The sequence below is a fragment of the Phocoena phocoena genome, chromosome 17 (assembly GCF_963924675.1).
Source record: "Phocoena phocoena chromosome 17, mPhoPho1.1, whole genome shotgun sequence".
NCBI classification, from domain to species: domain Eukaryota; kingdom Metazoa; phylum Chordata; class Mammalia; order Artiodactyla; family Phocoenidae; genus Phocoena; species Phocoena phocoena.
In genome coordinates this window covers 72,837,247-72,863,346 of record NC_089235.1, presented here as the reverse complement: position 1 = coordinate 72,863,346, position 26,100 = coordinate 72,837,247, and the positions used below count along the sequence as shown (strand labels likewise).

The 26,100-nt window shown below is 50.8% G+C and overlaps 1 protein-coding gene across 1 annotated transcript; it reads right to left on the bottom strand.

Moving 5' to 3' along the window:
- Positions 1–5,525: 5,525 nt before the first annotated feature.
- On the bottom strand, positions 5,526–23,578 carry CCN4 (cellular communication network factor 4). The gene is made up of 5 exons (XM_065895155.1): positions 23,573–23,578; positions 17,990–18,269; positions 10,919–11,179; positions 7,505–7,702; positions 5,526–5,821 (listed from the first exon to the last, which is right to left on the bottom strand). Exons 1-5 carry the CDS (start codon positions 23,576–23,578, stop codon positions 5,526–5,528), a joined length of 1,041 nt encoding a protein of 346 aa, XP_065751227.1.
- Between the last annotated feature and the right edge of the window lie 2,522 nt (positions 23,579–26,100).

The window sequence follows — 26,100 nt, the reverse complement described above, 5'->3', positions numbered from 1 at the left end:
TTACCGTATCTTTCATCTGGTTCTTAATTCTTCTGTCTCCTCCTTCGCTGGCAGGCTGACATTTTTCTCATGGCCATCAATAAGCCAGGTTTAGCAGCTTCCTTTTCCTCTTTATGGGATGGACTAAGAAACCCACTTTCGCTAGTGGTGTGTGAAAAATAAGATTTAGCATGGAGATCTGGAAACATTCTTTACAGCATATAATATACGAAACCATACCTGGGTTTGGTGCCAGCCTTTTCATCTCCTTAGAAGTCATTTTTGCTCAGTTCTACATTGGAAAGAGCCCAGGTTCAGCTGGAACTGGGACCTCTGAATATATAGGATGCTTCTGCATCTTTGTTTCGTCGGTGGAGGGTGAGAGAGAACAGTGGCTTCTCCGCTGTATGCTTTTTCACCTTCATAATAAAATGCTCTGGCCATTTTCCCTGAATCCCATTTTCCCAAAACTTCATCCACCTGATATCATCTGAAATCTTTCCCAGAGTCCACACACGCATCTTAATTGGAGGCATCCATTGGACTCCACGATCTGAATTCCAATTTTGAAAAAAGTATATGTTTCAGGATAGAAGTGTACTTGGAAATGATTCATGGGGCAATTATTTTTGTACTGGAATGGATTCTCCCCTAGACTTTATTAGAATAACATAACGTGTTTTGGGTTGATGAGGGGGATTTAGCTGGAAGGTATCAAGTGCACCATTCACTTCATTTTCTCAGCCATCTGCACGTCTGTTCAAAGAGCTGAGCATGTGCTATGCACAGCACTGGGTTTGGGAGACACAAAGTATGGCACCCTTCCTGCCTTCAAGAAGCTGCTTAATCAAATTACAGCATAAAATGAAAACATAAAAATAAAAAGTTAAGGGATCGAGAAGCGTAGGATGAAAATATTAAAGCATTCAACTGAATATCGGTGACATGTTTCCTTTACCTTTGCGATAGGACTAAAAATATGCAGACACGAACACTGATTTCAATTCTTACCATCGCCTTGCGGGTTATTCCCAGTTCATAAGGAAACCGACTCAGCTAAATAATAGATGCGTTTGTTAAGTGCTTACCACGTACCAAGCGCTATTCTAAAGCTTTTCATGCATTTTGGTTATCACATCATCACCCCCACAAGGAAGGTACTGTCATATTTTGCATTTCACAGCTGAGGACGCTGAAGCACAGATCGGTTAAGTGAGGAATTCCAGTAAAGAATAAAAGATAGAAAGATCCACCGGCCTCCCGAAGTCAGAACTGGTCCCATTGCGTCCTGCAACCCTCCTTATACTTCATTTCACTCCCCTTGGTTCCCAAGGCAGCTGGCAATGGATCTCTATCCACCCATCCCTCCATCCATCCAACCCCTGCTACCCAGTCCCTGACACATACAAGGCTCAGAGGATGCAGTCATGGTCTCTGACCCCCAGGTACCCACAGGGCAGTTGGGGATATAAAAAGGCATGGAATAAATGAGTAAGTGAATGAATGCCAAATGTTCATTTTATATTTACATGAGATGTCTTCCGGCCTGGACACATTTGTACCCCTGGTGTTTTCTACATGCCAGAATTCATATTCCTCAGTGCATTTCCAAACTTTTAGCTATTTTTATTGTCATGTATAAAATATCTGGGACCTAATTTCCACCATCTGCACATTTACTGAACGTGTTCAATGTTCCATCATTGCCTCATAATAACTGAATATACAAGAAAATTCACCCAATCCAGTAAGTCACTTTGCTGATGATATATTGCTTTAAGGCGAAAAGCTATAAACAGGGAATTTGAGCAATGAAAACCCTTCACATTAAATAAACACGTTCCGTGCTACATAAATCATGAGAAAAATGAGGACTGTTGTAAAACATGCGAGATTGCCCAAGTGCTACTTTTCCCCTATTGGGAAATTCCAAGACATTTCTTCATATGTATTTTGTAGTCACCAAAATGGCAGTAGGAATACTTAAATATTAAGTCATAGTCTGAAAACAGATACACACACACACATATATATATATTTACACATACATACAACACGTATGTATATGTGCAGAAATACACAGCTGGCCATTCTGACCATCCATGATTCCCAGCTGTGCAGGGTTATCATTGCAGTTACTTTGGATCAAGTAAGTCTTTAAAAATCAGTGACCTAATTCAGTATAATAGTCACAGGCTACATTACCTCCCCACAACCTCTAGGTATACACAGTACTTACAATGTCAATGAGAGTCTAGACAATCATATCACTTCAATCTACCTTCTTTGATCACTCTCTGAATCACTTTCAAAGTTAAAATTGCAGCTCTTGTCAGTAAAGCACGTCTTGTGCCTTTTGATTCGGACGTCAGACTAACCTTGGTTTGCAATCCTGGTCTGTAATTCATTAGCTGGTAAGACTCTGAGCAAATAACTTAACCTCTAATAGCCTCAGCTATCTTATTTCTAAAATGGGTAAATGATAATAATGCCACATCTCATAGGTTTGCTCTGAGGATTAAATAAGACACTGCAGTAAAGGGCCCAGTAGAAGGCCTGGTAAGTGCTCAACAGATGCTAATAAGGTTTAGCAAGCATCGGTGGTTCAGTAAGTTCAGGTCTCCTCTTTCCCCTACACACCTACACACACATGAGATGTTCACTCCAAGCACCTACATAAATTTCTTCACCGAAAGTTGACAAATCTTTAGCATACCTTTCGTTTTCCCCCAGAACATGGGGTCACAGGGGACTAGAGTGGCAAGCTTCCTGCTCTATTTGAGCCCCCCGCCTACGTGACACTCCGATAGGGCTCATTCAGGCTCTCCCCGGAGGCCTCCCCAAGAGCAAGGAAGAGTGGAATAAGCTGGGATTTGGGTTGCTACTTTGGGGGGCAGATTTCCCGGCCTCTTGAGTCCCAGACTTTCCATTTATAAAACGGGCAAGAGATGCTTACTCAAAATCGCTGTGATGATTAGTACTATAATTCAAAACTTAAGAGCGCTTGGTACCAAGCAAGCACTCTAAATAGAGGGACAGCTTTTCGTTATGACTATTACTCTTAACTTTTACTGACTCAGGGCACACCACGGCTGGGCCCATAGCTCCTTCCCCATGACTTCAAAACACGGGGCTGAGACGTTCCCTCTGGGGCCTGCACAGGACAGATCCACTTCTCAAACCGGAGCATTCCGGCCACGCCATCCCACCCATTCCCAGGATAAAACCCCCAATTCCACCAACCAGGCTTCCTAGGATCTTGGAAGCCATGCTCACTTTCCCAAGCTGGGAAGCAAATTCAGTAAGAACCTAGCTCTCGGGTGTCTGCTGAATTTCAAATGGGGTCAGCATTCATCTAGTCCTTGTAGCTTGTAGGTGGCAGGTGATTTCACTCTACGAAAATCCAACATGTTCCACGTACACTTGAGAAGAGATTGTTCATGGGGTAAATTCTCTTGACACAGGAATTCTTCTTTTGTGTTGTTTTTTTTCCAAAAAAAATGTACACTTCTTTCAATAGTAAATGTCTTTCTATGGCATTTAAGACTTGGCTGATAAAAATCGGATTGTCATGTACTTTGGAAGAAAGAGATCTTCTGAATACAAGTAGGAACGTGTACACAATCTCCTTTATTCATCAAATACACACTGAGCGCCACTGTATGCCTTGCATCGGGCATTCCGGAGGCCACCGTTAAGGACACATTCTCAACCCTTCTTCCCCGTCTAGGAATCCCACCCACAATTCGCCACCCAGAATTCCCTCAGGAATAACCGCCCCGTCACTCAGTCTGCAGCACTGGGTAACAAAATCATCTTCAAACACGTATGAGAGCTGGTTCAGCTTTGAAGGAGGGAACGAGCTGTAGGGGAGGCATGGATTTTGGTTTAGCCCAGATTTTGTTTGACGCTTAGACACGTAAATAATCTGAAAGTCAGACACTCTCTTCTCGTGAAAAGAGCTAGAGAGACAACAATAAGAAGCAAAAATGATGCAAGAATCGCCTGTCCTGACACGTTTTCCTGCTCTGACACATTTGGAAGCTCTAAAAGTAGAGGGGAAAGATGGGTTATAGAGTCACTTCAACTTGGATTTGCATTCCGACTCCTCCACTGGCCATCTGGGTGACTTCAGTCAAGCTCCCTTCCCTTTCTGAGCTTCTGTTTCACATTTGTAAGAACAGAAATAGTAACGGGCGCTTTTCAACACGGCCTCGAAGTTTCCATGAGCTAGTGTTAACGGTTACGTACAGCACTGAGAACAATGTCTGACACATAGAAGGTACTATATAAAAGAATTATAGCAGTAAATATTTATACTTTACTAATAAAATAAATAATAGCCTCATTTCCATTAATAGCAACTTTCTCTTCCTTTTGTTGAATAGCTTCAAGCCCTTTCAGCTTTTCATCCCTGTTAAATATACTTGTTTTGAAACAACTGGTTAACCTCTGTCTTTGTACCAGAACTGGGTTTTATGGGTCAGTAGACCCCCAGTCTGTGAAATGGGTCACTGAGGCAGAAAGAGACATGTCCTGGGCCCAGGGACCCTTGCCAACCTAGGCTGATGCAGACTGGACCCACTTCTTGGTTTCTGAAACCACTTCTTGGTTTGACCCACACTCACGCTGGACCCAAGGCTCCCTAAGAGCACAGGAATGTCACAGGGCACCATTCTCAGGGGTCAGAGACATCACCCCAGGGGACTCCACCAACTCCCATGAGCCCCCGTGCAGGGAGAGGACCCAGAAGTGAGGAGCCTGGCCGATTGCCCAGCGCCCTGCCCTGTCCACGAGCAGCAGATTCAGTGCTGGGGTCAATCGCTCCTTCTGACAGTTGGCGGACCTTGCTCTGACCCTGGAGTATTGACTGGGGACTTCTCCCAGGAACAAGAAGGAAGTTTATCATCTTGCATTTCTGACTGGGATGAACCCAATGTACACCCTTCACAGGGCAGGGGTGAAGAGAAACCTGACCTCAACAATGCCCGGAATAATGGATACAATTGTTCATTAAAAAAACCAAACCCAAACAGCAATTCACCTCACTCGGCAAATGCTGGGTGACCTTGGGAGGCACAAATCTTTGGAATGAGAGATACTTTGGTGTGCGGTGGTCACAACTGTCCATCGGAGTAGTTCTAAATCCCATCTATCCTTCTGAATGGACCCAGAGAGTCTTACGATTTGGTATTTAAAGAAGGAATTAGTGACACTGCATGCCTAGCTGATTCTGTTCCTTGAGACTTGGGCAAGATCCAGCAAGACGTCCAGTGACTTGGACAGGCCGGATCAGCCTTGGGTATTGACCAGGACGGCTGGAGACAGGCACTTTCCTTGGAGTGTACGTGGAATTGTCAAGGAGAGGACCCATTGTCTGGGCTTGAGCGGCACCACGATGGGTGCTTTGGGTGGTCGGAGACAGGAAAGGGGGCCACGGGTCCGGATCAGGGTAAGGTGGACAAAAGAAGGATCAGTGTGGGCCTCAGAAGGCTGCCTGCTTTACAAGCATGGGGCCAGGCCTGGAGCTCGTGTTTTGTGCCTGCCTAATTGGCAATTTCTGAGAAGTCAGGGTAGGAATCCAAGTCGGCAAAAATATCGTTGGGATTCCGACAGCTCAGGTTGCAGAAGCAAGCATTAATCCACAGGGCCTGGCGGGAGAAGCCAGGCCCGTCGGGACACTGGAAGGAGATGTCGATGGTTTTGGACTTGTAGGGGATGCAGCACCTGTTGTCTGTGCAGACCCCACAGTACTTGGGCCGGTACGAACGTGTGCTGGTGCAGCCGGCCAGTGTAAAGTTCACGGGCGCTTCTGGCTGGTACACGGCCAGACACTTCTTCCCTTCCTGCAGGAAAGGAGGTTTCAGTTGAGATGCTCAGAGGATCAACAGCCACTTTCTTCCCTCCAAGCCCTCAATTCTTCCCTTTTCACTCTCCACGCCTCACTTTCAGATTTGCGGCATCTTCCAACTGGGAAGGACCACCCCAAATACAGCAAGACCCAGTCATATTACGCAGGAGGAAACAAGAGCACAGGAGGGGGCTGCCTTGCGGTGGTGGTACCTCTCAACCTGCAATTTCCTTTCTCTCCTGTGTTCCTGCCTTGCCAATGTCCAGTCCCTGGTCAGTTTCACTAACACGGAATGCCTTTGCGGCCACTTTAGCCAATCAAGTACCCCTCGCTGGTTAGGGGCAGAACCATCATGGCCTTCCTGATCGGGGGATGCATTTTACCCTAAACTCTCCTCCTCCTCTGCCTCTGACAGACTCTCCCACACACCCTTTCCATGCAACTGGATTGCCATTATCTAAAGGGAGCTCTGTCTCTCCACAGGGCTGTGGGCCACTCGAGAGTGGGGCTCTTTCTGTGTCCCTGCAGTCTGATTCTGTGCCTGGTGCATAGTAAGCACTTACTAAACTCACTGAATGAATGGTTGTCGGGGTCTACTCTGTACCGGCACCATGCCAGAAACGGGGGTAGAGCAGAGCCAGGCGATGTGGGGTGGGTCTGAGGCTTGTATGGTTGATCTGAGAGCTCTCTTAGGCACATAATTATGGAAATGAACTTGGGTGGAAAGCAAGAGGCAACAGCAAGGGACGTGAATTCGTTTGGTGGTAAGCCCACCCCTACTTCGCATGCACCATGCATTCAGGACGCTCTGTCCTGTTGCTGGTAAATTTCCCTCCCATGCTTTCCGTTAAGAGATGTTTGCTGAGTACCAAGCACCAAGAATACAAAGGCTAGTAGGGCAGGGGAAATTAATCAGAGAGGGAAAAGAGACAAGGGGAGAACTGTGGGAAGCTAGGCTGTCTTGTCTGCTGGACAACCCTCTCCTCAGCATCCCCAAGAAACCACCAATGATCCCCAAGAGGAATCAGTGCTGAGTTTTTCTTTCTCTTTATTTTTCACGTGACACCAAGGCAGATGACCAGTCCTAAGGCGTTAGCAAGGAGGTCCTGGGTTAAGCAAATCAGATCCGTTTCTAACTCCAAGGACTGGGTCTTAGCCTCCTGTGGCCACTACACCCTTGATCCTTTATTTTAATTATCTTTGACTCTCAAAGCTGGAAGGGATGTCCGAGATCAATTCTGGTGTTTTACCAATGAAGGGACTGGGGCTCAGAGATGCAAGGAGATTGGCCATGGTCACACAGAGTCAGCAGCAGATGGGCATTTGACCCCAGCAGTCCTGAGTCCCGTTGTCCCCTACCGCCCCGTGTGGCTGTCACGTGAGTGGGGGCTGGCCCAGGAGCAGTCGGTGAGGGGTCTTTGGAATCACCACAGGAGAGCACTTCTGAGGGACCCTGGGATCTCTCCAGAGTCACCTTGATTGTAATAACATGGTCACCACTTCCACTGAGTGAAATTCACAACCCACCAGTGACACAGGTTATCCCAAGAAACTGCTACAACGTGGGCTTAATTATTATACAAACGGACCCCCCACAAGCAAGCTCAGGAGCCGGGCTCAAAGCCAGCCTTGTCTGTTACGCCCGAGACACCTGCCCCACCCTGGGAGGCGGACCCACCTTGACGTGTGGCCAGAGGTCCACGTCACACGGCCGCAGGTTGCAGAGGCGACTCTCCTGCTCAGGCCAGCACCGGGCATTGACGTTGGAGATGCGGGTGGAGACCCCCAGGCCGCAGCTGGCGGAGCAGGGGCTCCAGGGGCTGCTGTAGGCTATGCAGTTCCTGTGCCACGGCTCTATCTCATCCATGGCTGCTGCGGATGGGAACCAGATGCCCTGTGAGTTTCCAGTCTCTGTCAGCCCCCAATTCCTGTCGCCACCGCCCTAAGGGCTGGGGTCCCTGAACCTCAGGCAGGACAGAGGTGGGCTGTCCCTCAGCGCAAGAGGGCAAGTTGGCTTCTAACCAGCAGTTTCCCAGGGAGAGGAGGGCTGTTCTGAGCTCCTTACACCTCTCCGGAGGGAGGACCATCTTTAGAGACAGGTGGACCTAAGTTCAATTCCTGCTTGAGCACCTAGAGGCTGTGTCCCTCTGGGCCTCAGGCTTCACTAGAATAATCACATCTGCCCTGCAGGGCTAGTACGGCAATAAAAGGGTCCAGATACTGACTGAGTACCCATCAGGCATCTGCAAGGGGCTGGGAACAAAAGGTTAAAAGACACTGTTCCTGCCCCTGCAGAGATTACGTTATGTGGGGAAGGTCAAAGGGAAATGCCTGCACTGTAGTACCAGGATTTCATCTGGGCGATGCCGCGGGCATCGTGGTTAAGGGGACACACAGGTCTCAGAGGCAAATGGCCTGGGTTCAGCTCTGAGCACCACCACTTAGTAGCTGGATAGCTTCCAATAAACTAGCTCCCACCTCCGTGTCCCCACCTGTAAGAGGGGTTGACAGTAGCACCTCTCTCCCTCCTTCCCAGGCTGGGGACAGAAAAGATGGGTTCAGACACGTGACAGCGCTCAAGCTGTCCCTGGCCCTTAGTAAGCCCTCAGTAAAGGTGAACTGAACCCCAACTCTTGGCTGGTTCTATCAACGCGTGTATCCTGGCATGCAGAACATGGAAAATGGAGTGAGCTAGAGATGGAGGCAGGTAAAAAGCCAGGAAGACCAAGCAGAGATCTCACAGAGAGATAGACCAAGATACCCGAGAGAAAGACTGGAAGAGGAAGCCAGTCCAACCTGGCACACACACGCATGGCGACCAGAGAGAGGAACAGGCAGGGACAGCAGGTGTGCAGGGGAGATGGGTGAATGAACGCAGGAATAAATGAGCAAGAGAAGAGGACGCACAAGACAGAAGAAAGGAAAAAGAGGCTTCTGAGGACAGAAGAGAGGAGGGTCCGGGCTGGGATGAGCTGGGGCTGCGAGCACGGATGGAGAGGGCAGTGGGGAGGGATTTGCTTGGAAGGATGAAAGGGCTTTGGTTTCTGGGTCAGCCACTCGGCAGGGGCTCTGCTTGTGCTCGGTCAGAACGGGGTCACTGGGCCACACACAATGACATGATGGGCAGAACAGCCGCTGCCCTGCACCCTCACCCCGTGACCCTCCTGTGCTCTGCCCTGGGAGGCCTGCTGGGGACAGAACTTCCCCGGCCACCTCCTCCATGGGCAGGGGATTGCTGCTTCAGGGGGCTGCTCAGCCCCGGGTGGGGCACCCCAGGCCCCATCCAGAGAGGCTGTGCATCCCTGAACTGTAGGGGTGGCAGTACCACCCTCCTTCCTGGTCCAGTCAGACCCCTGGGGGCAGGTAGCCTGGGGACAGGTCTCTATTCTGGCCTTTACACTCCCCCCTCCCCTCCCCTCCCCTCCCTTCTCCTCCCCTCTCCTGTCCAGTTTGTTCTCTGAAATCCTCCCTCACTTGGCTTCTGAAACCCTCTTTCTCCTGTATCCGTCCTGCCTCTTGGATTTGTCTTCCTCAGCTTCATTCTCTCTCGCACCTTACATGGTGGTGTCGCAGGGCCACATCAGTGGTCCTCCATCGAGGCGATTTTGCCCCCCAGGTCACAACTAGCAATGTCTGGAGGTATTTTTGGTTGTCGCTACTTGGCTGGAAGGTGCTACTGGCACGTAGTAGGTGGGGGCCAGGTGTAAACCTCCTCCTACAAAGCCCGGGACTGTCCCCTCTATAAAGAATGATCCTGTCCAAAATGAGGTCAGAACTGAGGTCGAGAAACCCTGCTCTACGCAATCTCTCTGAGCACCATCTCTCACGCACTTATAACTTTAAAAAAACAACCAGTACCCTCAGAACGCCCAAACTCCATTGCCATTTCTTCACTCCCTCATGTCCACTTGCCTGGTGGACACTTCCTTCTAGAAGTGTCCTCATCTGCTGTCTCCCACGTCATCAGATGCTCCTGGTTTTCCCATTACATGCTTGGCTCTCCTTCTCTGTCTCCCCCTCGGTCTCCTCTTCTGTCTTCCCTCAAACATCAGCCCCCCAGACCTCTGCCCCAGGCCCCTCCAACACGTTACCCCTAGGCCCTCAGCAGCTCTGGGCCAGAGACTTCCGGAGCTCTCTCTCCGCCCCACCTCCCCCCTCCAGTGCTTTCCCCGCAGGACGGTCCTCTGGGTGATCTCATGGGCAGGGCACCCAGCCTCAGCCTCTGCCTGTCTCCAGCAAGGGCGCTCTCCTCCCCAGAAGTACTCCCTGCTTTCTGTCCTAAGTAATGACGAGCCCGGGGAGTCTCTGTTACCCCTCTCTCTCCTTCCCCCCACCCGTTGTATTGATGCCGAGCCCTTCAGTCTTACTTGTTCAATTCTTCTTGCATCTGTCCCTTCCTTGATACCTCTGCTCCCACTGCCCCAATTCAGGTCTCCTCGGCCCACATATCCATCCATGCATCCCTCCATCCATTCATCCATCCATATGACAAACACTGATTCGGTACCAGCTAAGTGTCTGGCATTGGCTAGGCTCATGTAAGCTGTGGGTGAAACAAACAGGTCTGTCCCTGTCCTCTGTTTCCGGAGCTTCCTCTGGCCTGGCCTACCTGGCTGAAGTCTCACCTGTCCACCCATCCCCCAGAGTGAGCGGGAAGCCATCCACTCCCTCTCTGCCCTTCCACCTGCTGCTCAAGCCTCTCCTCCCGGGGTACCCTCACACTGGTCCTTCCTCAGCCTCCGCCCCTCCCCTCCTAAACTCCTTAGTAGGAGAATAAGGAACCGCAGGCCTCTGCTTCCTTCTTTACAAAGCACTTCCTCCTTTTACGCATGAAGGATCCCATAAGACAGGTGGACAGGTGGTCTTATTTCCATTTTACCAGTGGAGAAATAGGGTCCCGGAGGAAATGTGACTTTCCCAAGGTCACACCGCTCCTGAGTGCTGGACTGGGGACTGGGGGCCGGGGGCTCCTGTCAGTCACAGGTGGGCAGTCAGAGCTTCGGGAGTGTCCGCCCCCACACCCCCGGACCCCAGGGCCTGCCCTCCGCCCCCGCGCCCTGCGCCCCGCGCCCCGCGTGCAGCACCCACCGAAGGCGCCCGTGTGGCGCGGCGCGGTCTTGCGTGGCCTCCTGGCGGCGTCGTCGCACACCCACTGCTCGCAGCAGCGCCCGGGCACGCTCACCCGCCGGGCGTGGCGGCACCAGACGCGTGGGGGGCGCGCGCGGAGGCAGAGCGGCGTGCAGCCCACCGCGCCGCCCACGCACGTGCAGTTGTACTTGCAGTTGGGCTGGAAGGACTGGCCGTTGTCGTAGCGCACGCCGTCCAGCACGCAGCCCACGCCGACCACCTCTGCGGACACAGGCGCCGAGGGTCAGGCAGGTGGGCTCCGGCGTCCCCCGCAGGGCAGCCCCGCCCCCGCTGGACCACGCCCCCCCACGTTCACGTCGTAGGGGAGGGGCGAAGGCAGAGCAGTGAGAAGCCACTGGGCCCAGCCGGCGGCGTGGGGGGAGTTCGGTGGCACCTGAGCAGAGGCCGCGCCAGTTCATTTAACCCGCGGAGAAATACGCGGTGCCACCCTGGAGCGGGGCGGGGGGAGGCCGGGACGGGGAGCCAGGTGGCTAGCCCCTGGTCCTGTCCCATCAAGTGGCACAAAACCTGGTCCTGACAATTTTCTGCCTCCAGGGTCACGGTTCTGAGCCCGGCAGTAAAGCCAATTCGAACACTTGGAAACAAAGACTCAGTTCATTCAATGCAAATTTATAGAGTAGTCTAGGTGCTGGGGATTTAGTAGTGAAGCAAGGAGACAAAAAACCACGCCCTCGAAAAGATTACATTGTAGTGGGGGAGAGAGGAAAGACAATGGACCGTCTAGAAAGTTGATGGGGCCAGTAAAGCAGTTGAGGGGAGTGGAGGGGGGGGATGGTTTGCAGATTTAAACAAGGTGGGCCAGCAAAGCCTCACGGAGGGTGAGGATGATTCAACAAAGATGGGAAGGAGGTGAGCTGCCCAGGTCTTGTGGGAGGAGCCTTCCAGGCCGGGAGGGGCTGTAGGCAGGAAGGCCCGAGGTGGGAGCAGCCTGGGATGTGGGAGAGGGCAGGGAAGGGTGAGAGAAAGTCAGGAGGCAGGAGATGAGGTGAGAGGGGGCTTCCCTGGAGGCTCAGCGGAAAATACAAAGCTCTTAGAGGCTGGCACACAGTAGGTGCTCAATGAGTAACTGTTGAATCAATGATATGAATTATGTTTCACAAAAACACTTGTGGTGCTGAGTTGAGAACAGACTGATGGGTATGGGTGGTGTCAGGAGGCCACACTAGGAATCCAGATAAGAGGTGGTGGTGATTGGACCAGTGAGGGACAGCCAGGAGGAGAAGGGCTCAGCTTCTGAGTATATTTGGAAGGACCGGCTGACAGACAGGATGCAAGGATGAGAAGAGAAGCATCAAGAAGGACTCCTAGTTCTACGTCCTGAGCCCTGGAAGGAGAGGGATGCTCTGTCCTCAGAGGAGCAAGGTTGGGGTGGGTGGACTCAAGTTCCTCACTAGACACGAGATGCCTGGTTGACATCAGAGTGGCCGTGTGGAGCTTGTTCTGCAAGCCTGGAGTTCCAGGAGAGATCTGGGGCTGCTGGGCCCCCACCAGCATTCCCACCCTTGATGCCGGGTTCCACCCTGAGGACAGTGTCTGGAAGTGCAAGCAGAGAGCCCAGGGTGGCAAGGGCATTCACCCGAGGAGAGCTAGTCTGCCAAGAGTTCCAGCTTATCTCCTGGATCCACCCGAAGGTGAATCATCATCTCATCATCACCATCATCGTCATCGTCATCGTCGTCATCATCATCCCTGTATCTAACAGGAGTGAGGGTTCTTGGTTGCCTGACCTGCTTTGCGTTAGGCTTCCTTGCTTTGCTGATTTCATCCCATAAGGAAACGATACCACATCCTCATCTGCATTTTCACCTACAGCAAACCTGAGTCTCAGCGCTGTTGCATCACGCACCTAAGGTCACAGAGCTCAGCTCAGCGGAGCAGTGAGGGCAGCCTGTGGGAATACTGGGGTGACTGCCGGTTTCCTTGGGAGGTGATTGTGCCGGAGAAGGTACAGAAAGGAAAGGCGCTAACACTTACTGCCCCTCTGATCTGGAGCCAGGCACCATCTGGTATCTCACGCAGTCCTCGCAGGGACTGCCCTAGGAGAGCTTTGTTTTCTTCCTTTGGCAGAGACGGGAACTGGGGGTGTGGGGTTAGTGCTCGAGGTCACCCAACAGGTGACTCATGGAGCTGCTCCCAAAGCCTGGGGGCTCTGACTCCACCATCCATTTCCTTCCACCAGACACCAGTAAAGGAGGGGAAATAGGAAAACAAAACAAAGCAGAGGAAGCACTGGGTGAATCACTGATCTTTGTGTCTGAGTCACCCCTGGCGGTGCGCTTTTGCTCCAGGGAGCGTGCGCGTGTGCGCGTGTGTATTGGTGGAGGGGGAGAAAGGAGTGCTGAAGCCCGTCTCTGCCCGTGTGTGGGAACTTCTGGTGGAGAGGGCAGCGCTGGGTGCTGGGAGTCCTTAGCACAGTGGTTCTCAACACCAGCTGCACGATGGCACCACCAAGGGAGCTCTTTAAAATTTTGATGCCCACACCATGCTCCAGTATATGAGGGTGGACCTGGGTTTCAGTATTTTTTATTGTTTTGCCCTCGGTAGCTCCCAGATGAATCCAGTTTGCAGCCAGCATTGGGAACCTTTGCCTCTAGAAGTTGTTCCCAGTCTCCTGGGAGGTTTCGGGGGTAGGGACAAGCGATGGCTGGTAGGTGTGATGGCTGTGGATTGTCTCATCAGCGGACTCTGGCACCCCTTCCTTATTCGATTTATTTCTGACTAATTGAAGGACCAGCTCCTGGCTAGATGGGGAAGCTGGCTGAGTTTCCTTCCCCGTTCAGATGTGCAAGTCCAGGCATGAACTGGTGGGCTTTCATTTTATTGACAGACTTCAAGGAACTCCAGTCACCTTGCTGTGCCGTCTGGATCTCTACTCCCCTTGCCCCACCCCTGCTGGACTGTCACCTGCCTGGGAGCAGGGACAGTGGGCCATGCCTTGTAACCCCATTGCTGTATTATCACTAACCTGTGTTCACTGCATGAATGAATCAGTGGACGGATGGATGGATGTCAGATGGGGTGAAACCTACTCCGTATTGGGCTTCTACTGTGTATCAGGCACTCGACATCCTAACCACCCAGAGAGGTAGGCGTTATTCATTCATTGCATTTTTCCTTGATGAGGAAACTGACACTTAAAACGGTTAAGCAGCTTTCCTAAGACCATCGTACTAGTTACGGCGCTGGGCTTCGAACTTAGGTCGTCTAGCTCCAAACCCCGTGCATGGGTTTTCTACTCCCTCACTCGGCACTGGGCTTCGAACTTAGGTCGTCTAGCTCCAAACCCCGTGCATGGGTTTTCTACTCCCTCACTCGGCACTGGGCTTCGAACTTAGGTCGTCTAGCTCCAAACCCCGTGCATGGGTTTTCTACTCCCTCACTCGGCACTGGGCTTCGAACTTAGGTCGTCTAGCTCCAAACCCCGTGCATGGGTTTTCTACTCCCTCACTCGGCACTGGGCTTCGAACTTAGGTCGTCTAGCTCCAAACCCCGTGCATGGGTTTTCTACTCCCTCACTCGGCACTGGGCTTCGAACTTAGGTCGTCTAGCTCCAAACCCCGTGCATGGGTTTTCTACTCCCTCACTCGGCACTGGGCTTCGAACTTAGGTCGTCTAGCTCCAAACCCCGTGCATGGGTTTTCTACTCCCTCACTCGGCACTGGGCTTCGAACTTAGGTCGTCTAGCTCCAAACCCCGTGCATGGGTTTTCTACTCCCTCACTCGGCACTGGGCTTCGAACTTAGGTCGTCTAGCTCCAAACCCCATGCATGGGTTTTCTACTCCCTCACTCTTCAGATGGGAGAGTCTGCACTTGGAACCAGCCCTGCCCCCAAACTCTGAGGATGACCGTGGACAAGGCTAAGGGAACTTCTACAAAGGAAAGCTGAAGCACATGAGACACTCACCAAGAGCAGCCGACCACGTTTTAGGCTTCAGCCTCAACCACCACGCAAAGCTGGTTGGATCAAGCTCCTTAAGTGACGTGCCCAAGGTCACGTAGCCAGTAAGTGGCAGAGCCAGGAGGCAAAACCCAAGTCTGTCTGCCTGTAAATTTCATGATCCTTCCAGCAAACCACACTGCCCTCAATCCTGACCCAGCTGCATTGAATGCAGTCATGTTTGTCCACGAAAATAGCCAAACAGTTTAATCCAGAGGTCACTCGCTGCCCACAGAGGTGTTTTGTTTGGCCCATGGAGTGTTTTTAAAAAAAGTTTTCAATGTGTTGCCAACATTTAGAAATCCTACACAAATCTGGATTTCTTTCTGGATTCACTTGAAAACGGAGCAGACTGGATCAGACCAAGCTCACTTTTCCGCCTGGCCTCAGTGGCCAAAGCTTGCATTCACTAGTTTGCCATAACCCCTGTGGTCCTCTCTTTGAGTTATTTGTGCCAGCGTTGCAACTGCTTATTTTTATTTCCTTGTCCTGGCTTAATGACACACACATCTCTGAGGACAGATTTAGCCTGGCCTGGGGATCGTCCATTGGTTGTTGGCCATTTGCTGACAGATTGTGTGTGTAGAGGAACACTTCTTTCTCTTTCCCCTCTGGCCCCAAAGCCTCTTCCTCTCTAGCGTCTCAGAACCTGGACTCTCTTCTTTCTCGCATTAGGGTCTCATGAATTCAGACACTATGGCAGCATTTCCGGGAAGATGTTCAGTAGCACACTGGTGAAGTGTGTGTGTGTGTGTGTGTGTGTGTGTGTGTGTGTGGGTGCACATGTATGCATGCTGTGTGTGTATCTGAGTGAGTGTGTGTGGTGGGGTAGGTGGGTGATTGGGTAAAAATCTGCCTGGAAAAACGTGTTCACTGTGCAAATAAGTTCAAAAACAAAAGTCCTCTCATGACGGCTCTCTTTTTGGAATTTGACAATGGACGTGAACGTTTAAAACCTCTGAAAAGTTCTGTTTCACTTACTAAACCTTATTTATTCCGAAGTCTGTAGACCTATACGACCAGAGAACACTTGGCAAGTGTGATACTCATTATAGTCTCCCGAAAACCACAGTCTTCTTTTCAAATACAAGGAATGGAAATACAGACTCATGATGAGAGGGAGCCAGGGGAACACAGGAGCTGACATTTAAAGACACAGGGCTGGTGCTGGATTGGGAAGGTGGCTTTCCAGGCCCCTGGTGGTAAAGGCAGGCAGGATAGGCCGTCCCGGGGTCTGTACAGTCTATGGGTCCATGAGAGAATGTCTATAGAGTTGTGGTGCCTGGCACGTGGTGAGATGTCATTGCAACTTTAGGGAATCGTATAGTCACAATGAATTTCCTTTTAATGACCTTAAAGAACAGCTGTAAAAGGGGAAAGAAATGATGAGACAGTCTCATAGACGTGGAGGGGATTCTACTGCGGGAAGGCTCAGCCTGGTTTCCTTACCTGGGTACGGGGAGAGAGTATATGAGTGGCTACCTACATTAGCAGTCTCAAACCTGAGTATGAGGGTGGTCCAAGGAGCTTGTTAAAGTTGTAGATTCCCATCTCCACTTCCAGAGAATTGGAATGAGTAAGTCTGGGGTGGGGCTCAGGAATAACATTTTTAACCAACACGTCAGATGATTCTATGCGGATGGAATCTGCACGTTTTCACTGAACAGAGTTTTGTGGGGCTAATCATGAGTCTCAGTAAAAGGGGGAAAATGGAAAGATGGCAGAATCAATGGTAGTTACTTGGACCACTAGAGACAGATGACTTGGCATGAAAGTTGAGGCATGAACTGAGGTCAAAAGAGCGGAAAGTGCTCATAAGTTAACCATGATCGTTTTGACTTGGCATTTCGTGCATAACCCTCACCAACAACCCACTTCAGGAAATATAATGGGTTAACTGAGGATGGGAGAGTCTGCTGTGTGAATATGCAGTGGTGTGTATTAGAATCATAGTTACGGGGACAGCTGGATTCAGCATTAAGGGAAGAAGGGAGCTCTTGGGTTTATGAGGCTTTGCGTAACTTTTCAGAAGTTAGCCTGCTGTGTCATCATGTCATCATGCTGGATCAGGTATCTTGAATAAATACTTAGATGATTCAAGCTAAGTGAATCACAGTCCAGATAGAAGCAGGAGACCAGAAAGTCCCAGAAAGGAGGTCTCTGAGAACAACAAAGGAAATGGTAGAACCCTGTGAAGAGCAAACAAACAACAAACAGCCTCTCCCCCGGCATGGGGCTATTCTAAGGACAAAGGGTAAAGAAAAAGCAAAGGCAAATAGAAACCCCAGGAAAAACAAAAGGCTTCATAATAAAGGACATTCAAACAAGTGCACTATCTCAGGTCACAGTGAAAAACGTTTACATAATCCTAATATTGTAGATAGTGGTTTATAACCAAAAATATGACAATGATATTGGAAGATAGGGGAGATGCCAGGTGGTATTAAGGAACTCAGACATTAGCTACCATATAGGGATCATTCATAGACTATCCACAATTGATATTTAAAGCCGATCAATATATAACTGAAGACATGTATTGAGTATTTGCAGCTACCAGAAGAAAGGGCTGAAAGTTAAAAGTGACTGTAGTAACCAGGGAAACATGGGTGGGTGGTAGGAAGGGATGGTTTCAGGCTGCTGGGTTTTATTCTTTCAAGGCTACTAAATGTTTTAGAGCCATGTTACTTTAATTTCCAATATTACTGAAATATCTGGAGCTCTGCAGGGTCCTGGTGCCCCTGGGAGGCCATGGGCAACCAGCAAAGAGTTCTACCACTAAGAAAACAGAGCCAGGCTTAGGTCTTGACTGGGGGATGCCTCTTCCCTGGACTCATCCATGGATGGAGAACAGAGAAGACAGCCAGGTTCTGGGTGCCAGAGGAATGCAGCATCCCTCCCTCCTCAGAAAGAGCCCAGCCTCTGGCCTCTAATCACGGCCTGGGGTAGGGGGCGGGGGGTATTTCCTGCAGAACTGGAGCCAGGCCAGAGGAAGGGCAATGGGTGGGGGTCCCTGGGCCAGAGCTGGGGATGCTGGGGGCTGGCCGGATGGTGTGCGTGGGGTGTCACTTACGTGCACATACTCCTACTGCGTACCTCGGGCTGTCCCCACTGTAGTCGCAGTAGAGGCCCCGGTGGGGGTCACAGACAGCAGCCTCCGTGCAGTTGTCCCCAAGCTGCTGGGCACACATCTTACAGCATTCGCAGCCGTCTGTGATGAGGCTGACCCCCAGCGGGCAGCGGGGCGGGGATGGCGGGCACTCGCACGGCCACTTGCAGAACTGGGGGTGTGCAGAGGTGTCCTCCAGGGGAGCCGGGGTGAAGACCGTGGCCGTGGGAGCTGGAGAGAGGGCCTGCAGGGGAAGGGCAGACATAAAGGGAGGTGCCAGGTCAGGGGTTCAGAGGCCAAAGGTCTGCAGTCACCTTCCCATCTTCATGGTGTTCAAAAGGCTTATGCGAAATTATGTTTCTCCACCCTGCTTTTACTAGCCAGACGTCTCCTTTCACCTCGGTGCAACCATAGGAGGAGCCGGAGTTCAGAGACTTAAGCCAGTTGCCCGAATTCCCCAGCTGGTAGGCCGGGGGGCAGGGGCAGACTCTAGGTCAGATCTCTGAGCCCCATGGGTGTTTCCTTCCCTTCTGGCCATCCCGAAACCTGGGAGGTCCTTGAGTTGGCCTCGATGGAAGATGAGGGAGCTACAGCTTTGAGTAAATGCCTTCTGATGTGGCACGGCCCACACCCCATCAACCGGTTGCTCTTTTCTCTGCGTCCTAAAGATCTACCCTCTCCACTGAGGTTTCAGGTGTACAGCACAGTGATTCAGTTATACATACATACAAAGACACATGCACATATATGTAAATTCCTTTTCAGATTATATCCCCTTATAGGTTGTTAGGAGATATTGAGTATAGTTCCCTGTGCTCTACAGTAGTAGGTCCCTGTCAGTTACCTATTTTAGATACAGTAGTGTGTGTCTGTTCATCCTAAACTCCTAATTTATCCCTCTACCCCCTTTCTCTTTGGTAGCCATACATTTGTTTTCTATGGCTGTAGGTCTACTTCTGTTTTGTAAGTAAGTTCATTTGTATCTTTTTATTTTCAGATTCCACATATAAGTGATATGCATATTTAACATCGGGTTTCAGGCAGGTATTTTTATTAATTTTCTTCTCCTTCTTATTTCCCCTCTGAGCCCCAGGAAAGGGCTGCATGGGTGGCAGCGGTGTCCAGCCTCGTGCCTCCTGCAGCTGGCTTGCTCTGCCTCCGTAGGGAAGGGAGTCATGCTCTTGTTGCTGGTGCAAACCATGCAGAGAGGGGTCTTATTTTGTGCTAAGGGTAACGGACCACCACTCCACTTCCCCCACCTGTACTCCTCCCCAGAACCCCATTCCCATCCCCTAGCCCATATATTCATCTTTATGCTGGCAAATATGATGGACACGACAACAGGCCAGCGGGGAAGGAGACATAAGTCCCAAAGAGCCCCCCCTGCGCTGAAGATCAGGCAGATAGAACGGGAGGCTGCTCTGGGGTGCCGGCCAGTATTAGGAACTTCCAACTGCCTGTATCTCAGGGATCCAGTCCCCCGCCCGGCCCCTCCGGCTGCCTTCCTGAACAGCCCTCCTGGCCCCTCACTCTTTATACTGGAGGAAACCTAGGCCCAGGGAGGAAGGGAATTGCCTGAGGATGGAGAGTGGAGGCTGCATTTTCCCACCCCCAGGCGGTGGTTCCTGCTGGGGAGCCTCCTGTCTGGGGCTCCTGAATTCTGAGGTTAGCAGAGGTGGAGCCAGGGCTTGTGCGGGGTGCCTCACGGGCCAGCTCCTCCATCTTGAACCAGAGCCTGCTCTGTGGACTTACAGATCTGCGCTTCATTCTTTGAACAATAGATGCTGAGATATTCCGACAGATTCCTTCTTTTCCTGAGGAGGAAAGCGAGATCCAAAAGGCAGAGGGACACATCCAGGATGACACGGCCCATGTCAGGGCCTAGGCACAAATGACTCTCCAAGCTCTCATTTCTGGGACCTTTACCTTTGCCCCCTCTGGGCTCTTTCAGTCACTCCACAAACATTTGCTGAGCTAGCTCACTGTCTCTCTTAAGTTTTAGGCGTTTGAAGATGAAGTTAAAAACGTCTTGGGCTTGTGGTACCACAGCTTATAGGAGAGACATGTGTGAGTGCTGGGCACCGGGGCAGCCCCGGGAGCTCTCTGACTACCGGGGCAGGAAGCTCTCTGCCGAGGTGAGTGGTGTGCATCCTTGAGTGCTTGGCTGTGAGAACCAGAGGCCAGGAGAGATGGTCCAGGTTGAAGTGTTGGATTAGTTGGGCTCTTGGTTCTGTGCTCGGCACATAACAAGTGCAGTAAATATTGATTTGACACATTAAGGGCCTTTGAAAGTCAAAAATGCAAACGTTGATTTGAGGCTTTCGTCACCTCTAGGCTTGGTTTCAGGCAGGTTTGCTGGTGGGGAGCAGATTGCGCTGGAGGTTGGCAGGGCTGGTCTGTGTTCATCGGGAAACATTTAGGTTACCTTCCCTTGTTTGCTTTTCCTCGAAAAGTACAACGTGACACACAAAACCCCAAACCCCCAAATCAATGAAACCACACACTCACACATACACACACACACACACACACTCACACACACACACTCACACACCCTCATCTTTCTGACTCTGTGCAGAGAGACTTTTCCTTGTCAGTCTGTGGCAGTGGAGGCCTGGAGCTTTATGAGTCCCCCAGACCACCTCTGACAGTCTCTAGACCCTCAAGACCTACTCTTGGCAGAGGAAATAAAAAGAACCCTCTCCTCCAGGAAGCCTTCCATGCCTTTCCCAGGTTGTATTAGAGGTGCTGCCTCCCCCACTAAAATGTGAACTTGTAAAGGGCAGAGTCTGTGCCTTACTTCTCTGTGTGGGCCTGAAACACGGCTCACGGCCCACAGCAGGGCTGTGTAAGTGTCGCCTGGTGGAATGGATGGATGGGGAATTGTTGACTCTAAGGGGCTTTGGTGTCTCTTGATTTTTCAGGGTCTACCATCTTGGAAGCTTTTTTCTCTGCTCTAAGTTTGAGGGTCAAGAAAACAGCATGGGACCTGAGACAGTCAGAAGTGGGTTCTCTGTGTCCTTGGACAAACTTTCTGAGCCTCAACATCCCCATCTGTGAAATGGCCACAGTAATGCCCCCTCGGGAACTGTTGGGAGGGTGGAGGCATTGTGTATGCAGAAGCACTGTGTATGCAGGCCTGGAAAAGGGCAGACGCTCGAAAGCACGACTTTGCCCTTGCGCTCCCTTGCTTGTGCGCCCTGCCTCGCACCCACACAGCCCAGCACAAGACTTGGGGGTCTGGACATTTTGAACTGAGCTGGGATGGTCTGGAATCTGGATAGTAACCACCTCCACGTGGTTACTATCCATCCTGCTGTCTCCATACCAAGTTAAACCTCCCCAGAAGGAAGCCTCCTTTCCAAACACATGCCGGGAGCCCCAGGGCACTCAGCTCCTCAAGGGGAGCTGCAGAGAAGGCCCCCCGCCTTGGATGAGGGAAGCAGGTGATGGCACCGTGGGGCAGTGGAGGGAGGGGCCCCGGGTCCGCCGAGCCAAGCCCTTGCTGTTGGCGCCATCTAGTGGTAGAAATCTCCCATCCCTAGAAGGTCCTGGATGAGAGCTGTGGGGTGGGAAGACCTTTAGACCCCAGGGCCTGAGGACTCCTCATTTTGGTGCATGACCCTCTGAATCCCGACTGCCTTGTCCAGCACCCACACCCCAGGGAAAGTGACTGCACACACACACACACACACACACACACACACACACACACATCAGCCACCTTGAATACCCAAGATGGCACTGCATGTCCGCCTGCCCTTGGTCACGGTACAGGGACTATTGCAAACTCACTGGGCCTACATCATTTTTTATAACAGCAGAAGCTAAGGGTGAACAAAGGGAAGGAAAGCAGTCAGAAAGCAAGGAGAATATCTATCGTCTGGAGGAAAAGCCAAAGAGAATCAAGAAGAGCCCTGGGTACTTGCAAATTGCAGCTGTTCACATAAGAGTCTCTTTTACAATGTGCTTCTGCATGTGGACTCCCCGCGGACACCACTGTGTTTACAGGAAAGACAGGAGGGTGGGGCTGTGCCCTGATGCTTCCCGGGCTGGGCACCCAGGGCTCAGGCTCCTGCCTGGTTCTGCCCGCTCAACCCCTCAGTTCCCGGGCTGAGCCCACTGCCCACCTCCATCCTCAGAGACCCCAGGGCAGTGGCTTACACAGTCACTTCCTACCGTGGCTCCCAAACTTTGCCATATGTTAGAACCACCCTGAAGCTTTGATAAACACTGATGCCCGGCCACTGTCCGCAGACAGCCTGACTGAAGTGGTCTGGGCAGAATCCTGGGCACTGACTGCAGCCGAGGGTGACAAGGGTCCACTTGCCTAAGGACCTGGTTAAGATACAGATGCCTGAAGCCCACTTGGAATATTCAGCTTCAGCTCTTCTATGCTGGGCCCAGAATGTACATGTTGACCTGCACCCCTGGTGATTCTTGTGAGAACGGGAACCCTCGTCTTAGAGAACTGGGCCAGGGGAGAGTACGATGGGGAGATTCTAGGCCATTTTCCTTTCTTAACATGACTTTTCTAGAACATCACTTACACGCCTAACCTGTCGGCAGCTTGATCAACCTTCCACAAAGCAGTCCAGGCCAGACTGCAGAACACACAACGTTTTCGGTAAGCAGGCCTCATGTAGTTAATTGAAAATGATGTACTTTGCTTTTACTGTTTTGTGAGAAAGAATGAAAAATGAAAGAAATAGAAAAGGAGCAGCTGTCCATGATAAGACCCCTAAGTGTCAGCTGGGTACTGAATGAATGTGTCCCCTCAAATTTATATGTTGACGTTCTAACCTCTCTAAAGGTCATGGTATTAGGAGGTGAGGTCTTTGGGGGGTGATGAGGTCACAAGGGTGGAGCCCTCATGGAAGGGATTAGTACCCTTATAAAAAGGATCGCAGAGAGCTCCCTGGCTCCTTCCACCATGTGAAGACACGATGAGAAGATGCCAGTTATGAAAAGGGTCCTCATGTAGAATGTGACCATGCTGGCCTGGACCGTGGACTTCCAGCCTCCAGGACTAGAAGCAACAAATTGTTGTTTGTTAGCCACCCGGTGTGTGGTTTCCTAAAGAAGCCCAAAGGGGCTAAGACCATGTCTGCTACTTAACCCTCCGGGCAGGGAGGGTAATCAGTAGGCAGGTTGAAAGCAATGAATCAATCCATTTAATCATATTTATTGGACAAACTTAAGCAGATTAAAATTAAGAAGGAAAACATTTTTACAACAATAAATGGTGGTAGGCATGGGAGCAGAGAGTAGGAGGCTGGCAGTGGTGGGGTGCCACCCTGAGACCTTAATCATCCTGATCGATGATGGAGCCAGACCCCACCATCCTCTGAGAGTGTGTGTGGTTCATCGATGAACAGGGCCTGGGACCAGGAGGAAAGGGCAGGGCATCTGCAGTGAGTGGAGCCCATTTCCCAAGGCTCTGTGACCTGGGGCCGTGCTCACCCTCTCTGAGCTTGTTTCCTCATTTGTAAAATATTAATGATGACAGCATCCTCCAGCAGCCCTAATGAGCAGTTATAGTCTTACCTCCATTTTACGGATGAGGAAACTGAAGCTCAAAGAGCTTAAGTAACTTGCTCACAGTCTCACAGCTGAGAAGGGGTCTCTGAGTGTCCCCAGAGTGTCCCTCCAGAGGGACTTATCACCACGCTGCCCTACTCCTTCATTCCTTCATTTTCATATCCATACATTCATTCCTCCATCCTCCCATCACAAACGTGTACTAAGCATCTCCTGCGCGGTTGGTGCTCAGATGAACAAGGCGTGTGGTTCTTACCCGAAGGCAGTCACAGTATGGACACACACACAAGATTACAACACGGGGTGGTGACAATTGGAAGAGGTGGAAGAGGAGATGGGAGCCTCTCGCGGGGCTTTTCAGGGACACATTGCCCTTTCTTGACTCCTAGGTGCTCAACACTGAGCCTGGCACACCGTGGGCTAGTGCTTCATGAATGGAAGGGATGGTAGAGAGCTTGGGCTTGCCCACGTTTGGGCGGCCACCCCCAGATGCTCCACCAGGGGGCAGGGTTGAGACAGGAATGGCCTGAGCCAGCCTCAGCGGGCCCTGGGGGTTTTAGGAAAGGGCTGCCTTGTCTGGAATCAGTTTCTGTTTTGCTCCTTCCCTGAAAAGACGCCTCGGTGGGCAGTGGGAGAATGTGGACACAGACCTGGGTCCAGAGCTGGGGAATGCCCCGTGGTCAGCCCTCTCCTACCGTTTGCTCTCACTTTTCTGGTGTAACTGACAGGCGGCCACCATGTGACCTGGTGGACACATTTTCTGAGCATCTCCTCCTCCGAGGATACCCCTAGGGGTCTGTACCCAGGGCTTGGTAGGAATGCCCTGCAGGTGGGGTCACCGTCTTGGAAAACTCTTAGCTCAAACCTCCCCAAGGCACCTGGCCTGAGTGTTTGGAGGTCCCAGCACTGCCCAGAGCCTTCCATGCTCACTCTGGTTCCGATGGCAGGATCTCTAGGGACGTGAGGCCCAGCGCTGGCCAGGCTGCACGTCTTGGGAGGTGGAAGGTTTGTAGAGCTTTTCTGCTAATTAGTTTTGCAAACATGCAGTCTTATGAGCGTCTGTTTGGAAAAGTCGACTTTATATGGAGAAGGTAAAAAGGGCAGGAAGCCAGATTTCTTTCCAAATAACGAGCCCTCATGAATTTGTTCATTCATCAAATGAATATAAAGCATCTACAAAGTTCCCCGTATAAAGTCTCAGGGAGCGCCCAGCCTCCCCAGGAGACAGGAGTATGAAAAAGGCAATTGCATTATAGAGCAAGGATCAGAAACCAGCCCCCAGGGACATCCCGCCCACAGCATTTTTTGTAACAGACTAGAACAGGTTCTACACTTTTAAAAGGCTGTAAAAAAAACAAAAAAGAAGATTCCATGGAGAGCCTATAGTCCACAAAGCTTAGAATATTTACTCTCTGGTCTTTTTTTAGGAAATGATCGCTAACTTCTGTTATAGAGTGACAGCGCTATTAATAAGAGCTAACCCTGACGGAGTGTATAGCCAGTGGTGGGCATTTCTACCAGGGTTACGTATAATCAAACTTAAAACGTGTTCATTCTTTTTGGGGGACGTGTTCAAATATTCACACTGTTGGGAGAATAATATAATGAATCTCACATACCTATTCCCGCTTCAATAATTATCAACCAACCTCTGTCCATCTCCTTTGCTCTATTTCTCCCGCCTATACACATACTTTTTCATTCTTGAGGATTTCAAAGCAAACCTCAGACATCATGTGATTTTACCTGAAATTCTTCAGAGAGTGTCTCTAAAGTATGGAGAATTAAAACAAAACAAAACAAAACAATTTTCACACCAATTAACTTAGTTTGGTTACAATTTTGTAATTTTCCCTATAGCAAATACTTAGTCCGTATTCAGACTTCACTGATTACCGCAACGCTTTAAAAAAAAATCAGATGGTTTCTATGAATCAAGATCAAAATGAGGTCTACATGGTCTGCATTTTGCCTTTTATGCCTCTTTTATTAGTTTCCACGCTAAGTCATCTAGTCATTGTGAGAACCCTAAGAGGCAGGCTGCTTTTAGAATCATCTCCCCCAGTTTACAGATAAGTAAACTGAGCCACGGAAAGGTCAGATCATTTGCCCAAGACCATTCACAAGTGGCAGAGTTGGGATCTGAACCAGTATCAGTCTCTTAAGGCATCACACCCAAGGGCCACAAGGTGGGGTATCTCAGCAGAGTCTAGGGTCTATGAGAGCAAGGTGAGAGGGGAAGGGATGGGGCCGTGGAAGCAGGGAGGGCTTCCTGGAGGAGGAGCCATTTGGTCTGCATCTTTAAAGGAGGAGTGAGAATTGACCAGAACGGCAAAGAGAACATCCAAGCTGAGGAACGGCATAAGCAGGGGCGTGTGGGTGCTGCAAAGTGGCATGGAGCAGGAATGACCAGTGGTCACCGTTGCTGGGGCTTAGGGCTCAAGGACACGGGGAAGACAAGCAGGCCTCATGGCCAGAGGACCTAAGGGCCATGCCTGGGACGTGTGCGCCTGCTGGGGGGAAAACGGGGATCT